We start from the raw sequence: 12,763 nt of genomic DNA, 5'->3' as shown, positions 1-12,763 counted from the left end.
TTATGTGATTATTCACAGCCCAGTGGACCTTGGAAAATAAGGTGACATATATGGCTTAAGGGGAATGAGTGTCTATCCTCTTGCTGTGTAGTGGCTGCTGAACTTCACATCTGTTCGTACGCGGCTGGTTCATATAACCTGTGATAAGCAGACCCAGCTGTCACGTCTCACTGTATGGAGAATCTGCCTGCTGTGGGGATGTAATTATACAGGATGTCACTGCTCTAAGGGCCAAATGATTTTTCTGATCTATTTTTTTCTTGTGCAGGGCCCCTGAGCCTGGATTAAATACTAGATTCAAAGAACATGTTTGAGATCTAAAGGGAAACTGTAACCGCCCCCATTTGAATCCTGTTGTCCTGCATTATTTTTTTTCTTCTTCCCCCTAGAGAAAAAAAAAAATCCGCTTTTGGGCAGAATTGTTAAAGATAGGTCTCTGTAATCTGGTGCAGCACGGATGGTGTAATGGTTTGCATCACTGCCTTACAGCACTGAGGTCATGGGTTCGATACCCACCATGGCTCTAACTGTGTGGAGTTTGTGTATTCTCCCCGTACTTGTGTGGGTTTACGCCGGGTACTCCGGTTTCCTCCCACAATCCAAAAAAGGTTAATTGGCTCCCAACAAAATGAACCCTAGAATGTCTGTGTGCGTGTACATGTGGTAGGGAATATAGACTGTAAGCTCCACTGGGGCAGGGACTGATGTGAATGTTCAGCTACGCTCTGTAAAGCGCTGCGGAATATGTGTGCGCTATAAAAGAAATTGTTAATAAATAAATCATCTACTGTATATGGCAGATTTGTGGCATCCAAAGGTGACAAAAATTAAATCTGTCAGAATGATGGTCTGTGAAGGTAGATTTTCTGTTTATTTCAGAGCGGGTTACATCATGTAGAAAGTGAACTAGGAAAAGGGAACGGACAAATTGCACAACAATGGCCCCTGCCCCACGTCTATAAACACTGTCCGTATAGTTTAGTCAGTGTGAGCCCTGCACCTTTTCTACCACGGGTCTGTCTGTCATTGGAAATGTGTTCATTTTACAAGGCCCAAACACACCACCCCCTTCCCTTATAGCTCTTGGCTTCTGCAAATCCAAATGTGCTGCACAAATAATGGGCTTTGCCTGTTGTGCCCCAGCTAAAATGGGAGAGCGATATTGGGCTCAAAACGCTAATTTTACTGTGTTTTTTTTTGTTTTTTTTTTGTTTATTTTGTTATGCCATTAACTGTTCCTCAATAGAAACATTCTCTGCCATTACATTCCTACCACCATAAAATTACTTCTTTTTATAGTGTATGTTATGAAGAGATTTGAGAAACTGATTGTTTTATTCCACATTTTTCTTTCACTAATGATATTATTGTACCCTGCATACCACATTGCCAGTACACTTTTATTTCAAGTGCGATGTTTTCCGATGAGCAATACTGTAGGGAAATTATACATCATATCTGATTAGTTTGTTCTTGCAAGTGTTAGATTTCTTGATTACTATGCCGAGTCTATTGTTTTACAACAGTTACCTTTTTTGTGTATTTGAATGTCTGTTTTGTGTTACTATAAGATTGGTTATTACGCAACCTGCTATAAATGACTTCTAATATCAGAAACTAGTTGTGGTAGCTGCAACTCCCTTCCAGCAGGCCATAAATTCTCCACTTCTCTTAAAGGACACAAATAAATTCCTCACACCTTTCCTTGATAATCCTTACCCAATTCTCGATGGCCCATATCTTTGTTTTTAACTTCATCCCCCATCTGTCCAATCACTTCACTCTATCAATGACAGAAAAAAAAGAGAAGTGGTCGACTGCGCTGGGTATATATAAATTGTTAACTATACACAATGGGCGGTATTCAATGAGCCTGATTCGCCAGGTTTTTATGGCGAATTTGTGCTGTTTGGCGAATTTCTGACAAAAACGGTGAATCACCCTATTCAATGACCACATGGCGAATACATTTGAAGGTTTTTTTCGCCATGATTCACCGAGTAGCAATCGCTATCTTATTATGGTGAAGTGGAATGTAAACTTTTAAAATAAAGTGTTTTTGTTTTTTACTTTTGGTGTCAAAAAATCAGGAATTTTATTCTGAGGAGGGGCATGCTATTTTTATTCATGTGCTGTAAGTACATGAATATATATTTAATTTTAAAAATACTATTTTTTTTTTTTTTTTTTACACAGCAGCCAGCAGGGGGCGCCGGAGCTGAGCCGCTCATTACATATTCATATATTCACTGCACGATCATTACGATCGTGTGTAGTGAATATACGCCCCCCTGCTGGCACCCCCGGGGGGGCAGCCTGTGCTGCCTGGCACCCGGGGAGCCCACCTAACCCCCCACAAAGGTCTGGGCTAGGCAGAGAGACTACCATCTCTCTGCCTGGCACCGTCCTCAGGCTCCCTGCGGCAATCGCCGCAGGAGCTCATATTCGCCAGTCAGGGGCTCGCTGCCCCTGACTCGTTGAATACCGGAGCCCGCCGGCTCCGGAACGTGGCGAATGTGCAGCGAATCCAAAAAAGGATTCGCTGCACCTCGCAGGTATTCACATTGAATACCGCCCATTGAATGAAAAAAGGTCAGGTGTATGATGAAAAAAGGTTTTACAATTTATTAAAATTTATCACATGTAATAAGACAATAAATAAAATAAAGATAAAAAGTGACACTGATAGTTATATTCACCCTTCGGTCGGTCATAAGAGTCCAAACCAGTTGGTAGATTTGGTGATTTGTAATCCGTTTGGAAAATTGGATGGATGGATCCACACCTGGCAATTTCTTATGGTGATGTAGCAAAGTGAGGGGCCAGTTCACTTTGTTTGTAGACCCCAGAATTGATCATTTTACCAGATGGATAGGGAGACACCGGTATTTGTGGGAAATGGTGGAACCTCTGCATTCAAACCGGGCTTTATTAAGGGGGTGGCGTACCTCCAGATGTTGTAGAGCCACGGGTAGAAGTCCAGGGAACCAAGATGTTACATCCACTGTTGGTGCAATGCGGTGGTATTTAAGATGAACAGTTCTGCTGGGAGTAGAATTCTCCTAATGCACCTGCATTAGGAGAATTCTACTCCCAGCAGAACTGTTCATCTTAAATACCACCGCATTGCACCAACAGTGGATGTAACATCTTGGTTCCCTGGACTTCTATCCGTGGCTCTACAACATCTGGAGGTACGCCACCCCCTTAATAAAGCCCGGTTTGAATGCAGAGGTTCCACCATTTCCCACAAATACCGGTGTCTCCCTATCCATCTGGTAAAATGATCAATTCTGCGGTCTACAAACAAAGTGAACTGGCCCCTCACTTTGCTACATCACCATAAGAAATTGCCAGGTGTGGATCCATCCATCCAATTTTCCAAACGGATTACAAATCACCAAATCTACCAACTGGTTTGGACTCTTATGACCGACCGAAGGGTGAATATAACTATCAGTGTCACTTTTTATCTTTATTTTATTTATTGTCTTATTACATGTGATAAATTTTAATAAATTGTATAACCTTTTTTCATCATACACCTGACCTTTTTTCATTCATTGTGTATAGTTAACAATTTATATATACCCAGCGCAGTCGACCACTTCTCTTTTTTTTCTACCATTGTATTGGGGCTGACTCCCCCTTTTTTAGACTGCTGCTCCATTAGCCAAACAGACTCATACACCAGCGCCTTTTTTGGATATTTTTATCCTTTTTTCTTGTTTCCCACTCTACCAATGACCACTGCTTCTCTTCCTAACTAATTACCTCTTCCCTCTACCACCCCCAAAGATGTCTGCTTCCTACCTCTGGAACTCACTCCCTCTCCATATTTATTTTTATTTATTAACAGTTTCTTATATAGCACAGCATATTTCATTGCGCTTTCCAAAAGGAGACAGTGATACAACAAACAGGGTATTTACAGACAGTCAAACGGTAGGAGGGCCCTGCTCGCAAGCTTACAGACAATCCTACTCTTTTTTTTTTTTTCATCAATAAGTTTTTATTGAAACAGATGTTTTTATATGGGGTACAAAAAGCAAGAAGGGACATTTGGGGGGGGGGGGTCGTGGACATCAAATATAATCAGGGTACATATCGATATATATAGTGTCGCTACGCAGAGCGATCAACAGTAAGACAATTGGTAAAGTACAGCAGTTACGGAACATAACATAGAGCACAGTGTGAACATTTATAACCACTAGGGTGTCCAGGCAGCAAAGAATAGTCCCATTATTGTTGGGCCTCCGGGAGTTCATTTAGACTGAACTGGGGTGAGTCAGTTAGGGAAGTGGGAGGGAAGAGTTTGGCACCCTCACCATCTGTAACGTATATGTGCCATGGGAGCCAACGTGTATGGGGGGAGGAGGGTGTGGGCGAGAGTGGGGCAAAGCTGGTTTCCATATGGAAATGGGGGTTTGTTTTCAGAATAACTTGCAGTAAGGATGGGGGGGAGGGTTGCTTCCATTGCTGGGCTAGGTTCGCACAGGCGGCTATGAGTATATGTCCTAGGACATATCTTTTCTCTGGCAAAACTTCCTGGGGGTATATGTGAAATAAAGCTGTAGATGGATCAGGGGTAATAGCGGTCTTAAGGACAGTAGAGATTAGATTAAAAACTTCAGCCCAGTATTTCAGGATTTTGGGGCAGGACCAGAAAATGTGGTAAATGTTACCTACGCATCCACACAGTCTCCAGCATTGGTTTGAACAAGATGGCCAAAAGGTATGTAACCGTTCCGGAGTCAGAGTCTGTTAATGAGCTTGATATGCATCTTAGTATGATTTAGGCAATGTGACCTTGTGTAGGAGGAAAGGAAGATCTGTCGCCATTGTGCGGGCGTAAATGATCTGCCCAAGTCTGTCTCCCATTTCATATGGGAGGACGTTCTGGAGAAATAAGTGGGAGTTGTCAGTTTTGTACCAGAAAGATATATTTCCTCTGGAATTTATCAGAAAGGGTCTGGATAGAACTATCTGGGAAGAGGCATCTGGGGGAGAGTAGGTCGCGAAATGGGCTTTCCACCAATGTGCAAGTTGTAAGTAGTGAAAGTATTCCGATGAGGGTAATGAGAAATGACGTTGTAGGGAAGCGAAGGGGAGTAAAGATTGGGCGTCTAAAATGTCTCCGAAGGAGACTACACCACGAGCTTTCCATATGTTTAAATTTAAATTGGGTATTAGCTTTGCTACAGTGCTGATAGATATGTTAGAGATAGAGGCCGTCGGGGCTGGTAGAATGGATAATAGTTGGTCCCATGCTTGCAGAGTTGCTTTTGTTGATGGAAGTAAATTTGGTTGGGCAGGCCTAACATGTCTCGGAATTCTAATTAGATCTGATAGTGGGATATTGGGGGTCTGATTTTGTTCAATAGTCACCCAGGCTGTAGGGGAGTCAAGCGCAGTATAGTGTTTAATTGGGGCCAAAAGGCATGCTGACTGGTAATGGTATAAGTCAGGGAGGTCCAGACCGCCAAAGGCTCTAGGGAGCGACATCTTAGAGCGGGCCATTGCTGGGGGTCTGGTCGTCCAGACATATTTTGTCAATATAGAGGAGACAAGTTGTATAGATCTCTTAGGGAAGGTATAAGGGATGGTGCGGAACAGGTACATTAGTTTAGGGAGTAAAGACATTTTAAATGCTGCAATGCGTCCCATCCAGGAGATGTCATATGATAGCCAGGACTTGGATAGATTGGTCAAAGTAGTGAGGAGAGGGGAGAAGTTGGCGTTAAAGACATTCATTGTATTTGGGGGGGTATTTGTATACCTAAAATATTTTGTTTGCCAGTTGTATTTGTAGGTTCAATGTAGGAGTGGTAGGGAATTGGTGAGGTTAATCGGGAGGGCATCTGTTTTAGTGGCGTTAAGTTTTTAGTAGGAAGCTGCGCTATAAGAGGCGAGTGTAGTATGAAGGAAGGGGAGGGTCCTGATGGGGTCAGTCACAAAGAGCAATACATCATCCGCAAAAAGGCTGAGTTTATGACGAAGGGGGCCCAACTGTAGACCGGGAAAGTTGGTGTTGTTACGAATGGAGATGGCTAACGGTTCTATAGAGAGGACAATGATTAAGGGGGATAGAGGGCACCCCTGCCTAGTATCATTTGAGATCATGAAAGAGTCGGATAGCAAACCGTTGATGAACACCCGGGCTGAGGGGGAGCTATAAAGTGTCAGGATCGATGTGAGAATCCGATCTCTGAAGCCAAAGCAAGAGAGCACTTTCTGCATGTATTGCCAGTTCAGTCTATAAAAAGCTTTTTCAGCATCTAGGGATAGGAGAAGAAGGTCTTGCTCCTCAGATTGAGAATCAATTAGATTGAATACTCTTCTGGTATTGTCAGAGGCCTGTCTTCCAGGTACAAACCCTGTCTGGTCCGGGTGCACCAGCAACGGCAGGAATTGATTGATGCGGAGTGCCAACAATTTGGCGAACAGCTTAATGTCACAGTTTAGTAGCGCTATAGGGCGGTAGTTTTGACAGAAGGCCGGGTCTTTTCCTGGTTTGGGTATTGTCACTATACGGGCTTCTAATCATTCCGGGGGAGAAGAACCTGTTGAGGAAAGCTCATTAAATAGGTCAGTTAAGTACGGGGTCAGGAGATCACTAAATGTGATGTAAAAGTCAGTAATAAACTCATCTGGGCCTGGAGCCTTATTGCGGGGTAGTGATTTAATGGCCAACTGTATCTCCGCTTGTGTCCATGGGACATTTAGGGAGTCCAGACAATCCTACTCTTGCCAGCTCCCCTCTCAACCCACACCTTTGTCCAGGCCTACTGACTGACCTTCTGCCTTTTGTCCCTGTCAACTGGCTGACGATCTGCATAACCCATATTTGACTGCTTCTACCCTATGGAGTTTAAGTTGCTGTGTGCAGATTCCTCTTCCTAACACCTCTTCTCTGGTATTGGTTTGCAGTCGGTAGGTACAGGGGTAAAACTGAGATACTTGTGTATTAGCCGGGCGCCCGGTACGTAGTTAGTGTAGCGGCGCTGTCAGAATCAGCGTAGTGTTCCCGTGGCCAGCGTAGTTAGCATAGTCAGTCAGAGGTAGTGTTCCCGCGGCCAGCGTATTCAGTGCCAGACTCTGCGTAGTGATCCTGCGGCCTCGTAGCCAGCGTCTGTCAGAATCAGAGTAGTGTTCCCTCATAGCGTACTCAGTCAGAAGTAGAAGTGACAGTGTAATGGCTGCAGAACCTGTGACAATGTTCAGCTTGGCAAAGACAGAGGAGGAGGCAGTGTTATTCTTCCAGCAGCACCATTATTCTTCCAGCAGCACCATTTGCTGCCACAGACTCAAAGTTGTATAAATGGACACCCAATGCGCCTCAGCATGAAGGAGTCAACGTGGCGCTGCCATATCAAATCGTGCCATAAGAAAGTGAGCATGCGTGCGGCACATTGGTTCCCGGGTTGTCGTTTACCGGTTTTGACATTGGTAAGCTTTATTTATTCATGGGCGGAGGAGCTCGCAACTATAACATTTTGTGAGTGTCAATTGAACATGTTGAACAAAACAGTGGTCCAGTATAATCACCTTATGCGTGAGGCCTGCACTGTGGACCCGATGACGCAGCCCCAACGCAAAATTGGCGGTCCGGGCAAAATCGTTGAAGTCGACGAGAGCCTCTTCGTGCAGAGGAAGAGCCATGTTGGACAGTTGCTGCCTTAGCAGTGGATATTCGGAGGGAGACTGGTGAGTGGTTTGTGACACCAGTACAAAGACGTGATGCCAGTACCCTGATGGCCGCCATCGAGAGGCACATCGAACCATGGACGACCATCTTCTCTAATTGTTGGCGTGCCTACAACACAGAGCAGCTGGAGCTGGCAAGGTACCACCATGCTCGGGTTAACCATCGGTACAACTTTGTTCACACCCAGAACATTGAGCGCCTTTGGGGATCCTGCAAGTGGCGCAACAAACACCAAAGGGGCACTGCACACCATCAGCTCGACTCCTACTTGCAGGAGTTCAAAGACTCTGGGCGCCAAAAACAGTTTCGAGCGTATCCTCCATGCGCTAACCCTGCTCCCCCAGGCTGAGAAAGGCGACGACGCAGTTAACAATAAAGATCACATTAACAGTTAACACATGTTGTCATTACTGTCTCAGATGTATGATATGACAGGTGTGAATGTGTTCCTGAAACACCCCCACTATCCACGGCAGCCCGAAGCATGGCGAGCACACACATTAAGCAACCTGTTCATATCCCCACTATCCACGTCGGCATGGAGTTGATTTTATAAAGTGTGGCGAGCCACCAAGCCCGAAGCGTGGCAAGCGGACGAGGAACACGTGAAGTAATCCGCGTCCCCTCGCCACACTTTATCAATTCAACTCCACGCAGACGAGGATAGTGGGGGTATGAATAGGTCGGGAGGACGTGTAACGCGTACCCACGCAGGGCTCGCTACGCTTCGGGCTGGTGTGGATAGTGGGGGTTAGAACTTGCCCAATGTATGTATGAGGCGCACGTGCTAATAAGACGCACCTGTGTCTCAGACAGCCGGAGCGCCTCTCCGCCGGCGTCCGCTAGTGCAGGGGATCTGGCGGTAAACGGCGCTGTGTGAGAGGCGCTCACTAGGCTTGGCATGGATGCCGGGGATAGAGCCATGGTTGCTGGGGACACGGGGACAGAGCCAGGCTGCCTTGGACTCACTACGCTATGCTGACTAGGCTGACAGCGTAGCTTAGCCTACGGCTGCATACGTACGTATGCTAATTGGATGCCCAGCTACTACACAAGTACCAAAACTGATTTTATGGTTGTGTTAACTATATTTGCATAGATTTGTAGTTCTTACCTGCCATGGGTTCACTACGATTTCGCAATACTTTGAAATACCGATGGTCAAAATACTGAAAAGCATTGGCAGAAAGTCAATATACCGATATGTTCAAAATGCTAACATTATTTTGGTAAATAACACCCCCCCCCCCCCCCCCCGCCATGTATAACCATGCTTGGGTACAGGTGACTTAATTAGTACTTCAGTCAATCTGATTTATCCATCTGTGCTCAGTCATGAATAATCTTAGCTATGGTTAAGGGGAGTTGAGGACTGAGATTGATAAGTACTGGTTGATACTGTGGTTTTTTTTTCTTTTTGTACAGCGCTGCGGACCTATAAATAAAGGATAATAGACTAATAAGGATAGCTAAGAGCTCTGCTTCTCCCTAGTATCATCTGGGCAATATCTGAAACTGGACATTACCATTGAGTAATTAGAACAATGACTTAATTGTCAGTATGGATTCTTAAGACAAGGGAGCCAGTGGCTAAATGGTATTAACTTAAACCTTTTAATGCAGGATGGTCCTAAGCCCGTTTCACAGCTATTGCTGCACAGTATCAGTCTTTCCAAAGGGAATACAAAAATGAGTTTGTGGAGCCAGCTTGTGCCTAGTGGAATACCATATGGCATATTTAAGCCACGTCGTTTACTTACATTTTTTTTTCTGATGTATGTGTCTTGTAGTCAAATAGTAATAAGTTTCATATTGTGTCTGTACCATGAGAGGCAGGCCAATTACTTGCTGCTCTTGGAAATGCAGGGTAACCCAGTCAGTCAGCAATCTAGGTTTAATAAATAATGGGTACTTGTGTAATAACTGGGCGCCCGATTTTAAAATCGGGTCGGAAAAAATCGCATCGCATGCAACCAAATCGCATGCGATTCGATCGACGCGATTTTCCATAGGATTCAATGTTAAAATGGTCCTGTTCCATTTCCCCACTATCCAAGTGGGCATAGAGTTGATTTTATATAGCGTGGCGAGCGCAGCGAGGGGACGCGGAATACATTTTAAGTAATCCGCGTCCCCTCGCCACGCTATATAAAGTCAACTTTATGCCCACTTGGATAGTGGGGAAATGAACAGGACCATTTTAACATTGAATCCTATGGAAAATCGCGTCCATCGCATGCGATCTACGCGATTTTACCGCAAAATTGCATCGCATCTGATTGTATGCCTTAAGTTAAGGCATACAATCAAATAATCGGGCGTCCAGATATTACACAAATACCAAATAATGTAAGGCAGATCGGACAACCCAAAGCTCATTTTTTGTCATTGTGCGACACACACAGTGTGTGTTCGTGATGAGTGTGTATGATTTCTAGTCTCCATTACAGCATCTATATCCATGTACTGAGATTCCTTTCTTGGGGCGAGGGACTACGGTTTATTAAAATGAAAATACAGTACAATAAATGTTTTTTTTATTTTTTTTAATTGTGCAAAACATTCTGCAAACTTTTATTTATTTATGTGAGATTACATTTTTAATCAACAATCGGGGTCTGTAACAGGAAAACATAATTTGGGATATAATATAAAACACAAAATAAAAACTACTCCAGAAGGTGTATTTCTCATTCGGAAGTCTTCATGTTGCTTCTTACAAGTACATTTTGTTTTCCTGTTTTATACACACTTATAATGCTTCTTTTCAATTCCTAGGTGAAGCTGTTATTATATTAATCAAGAAATGCAGGAAGATGGGTAACTGCGCTGGGTGTAGGACAATGGGTACAATCTTAAAAATGGCTAATTGAATAATTCGTTTATAATGTCATTTTGACAACAACAATACACATAAAAAAAATTCTAAAGGTAATGATTAAAATGTCAATGGTAGAATAAATAGGTACAATGACCTGAATACTTGGATAGTCACCCTTTTATCCACCAGTACTGGGGAAATCCGTCCAAGTTTATGGATGTATGCTTGAAATGCTGGTTATATGCGGAATGGAGATTGCATCAGAGGCACCATCTTCCCTTCTTTTGCCATGGCTCAGACATTTTCTGGAGGAACGCCACCTCCTAGGGACCCGGTTTCATTTCCAAAAGAAGTGAGAGGAACTCCATTCCGCATATAACCGGCATTTCAAGCATACATCCATAAACTTGGACGGATTTCCCCAGTACTGGTGGATAAAAGGGTGACTATCCAAGTATTCAGGTCATTGTACCTATTTATTCTACCATTGACATTTTAATCATTACCTTTATAATTGTTTTTTTATGTGTATTGTTGTTGTCAAAATGACATTATAAATGTATTATTAAATTAGCCATTTTTAAGATTGGTACTTGTTTCCTAGCACAGCCACAATCGTGGGCATCGTCTACCTTAAAGTTAAGGTACACGATGCCCGCGATGGACCCGATTTCCTTTGAAATCAGGTCCATTTTACCGTCAAAGGCAAAATTGGGGGAATCGCGTCGGTCGCGGCCATTAACATAGCCCCCGACGCGATGCCCGCAATTTTGCCATAGGCTTCAATGTTAAAATATTTTTTAACATTGAAATCGGGAGCATCGCGTCGGTCTTGTGCCATTATAATGGCACAAGATGAGATGGACTTGATTAAGTCCATCTCACATAGGAAACAATGTGAAATGGGCCAATCTGACCCATTTCACATTGTATATGGCCCCGTCGTCACCCCACGATTGACGCCAACCTGAAGCGTGGCGAGCGCAGCGGTACGCGTCCTATGACCTTTTCATACCCCTACTATCCACGTCGGCGTGGAGTTGAGAATATAAAGTGTCGAGCGCAGTGAGCCACCGAGGGACCCTATTCACATTTGATTGAATGTAAAAATCGGGTCCATCGCATGCGATTTGACCGACGCGATTTTTCCGACACGACCACCCCGATGCAAATCGGTGTGGTCGTGCTAGGAAACAAGTACCTTAAGATTATACCCATTGTCATACATCCAGCGCAGTTACCCATCTTCCTGCATTTTTTGTCTAACCATTGGGAGTGACTACCCCTTTTTTCCATACTGCTGCTTCAAGCAAAGCGCACTCACATCATAGCGCCCTTCCCGATATTTTGATATCTACCCTCTACCGTTATTATATTAATGCCTGTACTAGACTCCTTCTTTAATTACCACCATTGTAGTTCTCTGTTTCCTGAGTGATGTCTTTAACATGTTGGCAATTTCTTTTTGTAGATCCAGCTTTCTTTCCTGGTCGCTGCGCAGAAATCCTGGCTGACGGCAAGTCCATAGGAAAGCTGGGCGTCCTGCACCCCGATGTCATCACAAAGTTTGACCTGACCATGCCCTGTTCGGCCCTGGAAATAAATGTGGAGCCTTTCTTGTGATAGAGCCGAAAACCCTGAGAAGTCGCTATTTATCTTTATGGATAATTTCCAGCAGCGTTCTATAGGATGCAGTTGGCCTGAGATGCATTGAAAAGCGTTACTAATGCACATAACACCGGCCTGTCACTTCATGCCCTTACAGCAAGGGGGGGATTAAGTCTGTGCTGTTCTGCAGGGCAATTATAGCAATGTCACAGTCTGATCTCTTTCTTTTATTTTTCTGGAGCCTACACCTTACATCACCTATCAATGTCACACAGGTGGACCTAGTCTTACCAACGCGATCACTAATCAGTTGTATTTTAACCAACCAGTTACACAATGAGTTACATTTATTGATTTAACATAAGGGTTCCAATGTAAATGGATAATTCTAGGTTTTGTACCTGTTACTGCCCTATAGCCAGCTGTGGGTAAGAACTGATATGTTACAAACTTTGCACTTATACATATATATGATACACATGCAGTGATTGCTAAACACTGCTACACCAGCGTGTATAAAAGGGTTCATTATATGCAGGTGGATAGCTTGTGCATATGGGATGTCTGGCGTTGTGTACTGGTAGTGCTTTCCTTGGGTTCAAAAACACCTTATGTCAATTTTG

At 43.9% G+C, this 12,763-nt stretch overlaps 1 protein-coding gene across 1 annotated transcript in view; it reads left to right on the top strand.

Moving 5' to 3' along the window:
* Window positions 1-12,465, top strand: part of FARSB (phenylalanyl-tRNA synthetase subunit beta) — a 64,984-nt gene extending 52,519 nt beyond the window's left edge. Inside the window, exon 17 of the mRNA XM_083178074.1 lies at window positions 12,004-12,465. Within this exon, the coding sequence (XP_083034200.1) occupies window positions 12,004-12,155 (152 nt within the window). The 3' untranslated portion in view covers window positions 12,156-12,465. The remainder of the gene's footprint in view (window positions 1-12,003) is intronic.
* The last annotated feature ends 298 nt before the right edge of the window (window positions 12,466-12,763 follow it).

This window comes from Crinia signifera, chromosome 3 (assembly GCF_055691185.1).
Source record: "Crinia signifera chromosome 3, ASM5569118v1, whole genome shotgun sequence".
In the NCBI taxonomy this organism is placed as follows: Eukaryota; Metazoa; Chordata; class Amphibia; order Anura; family Myobatrachidae; genus Crinia; species Crinia signifera.
The sequence above is the reverse complement of the archived record's forward strand: the minus strand, read 5'-3'. Positions and strand labels throughout refer to the sequence as shown.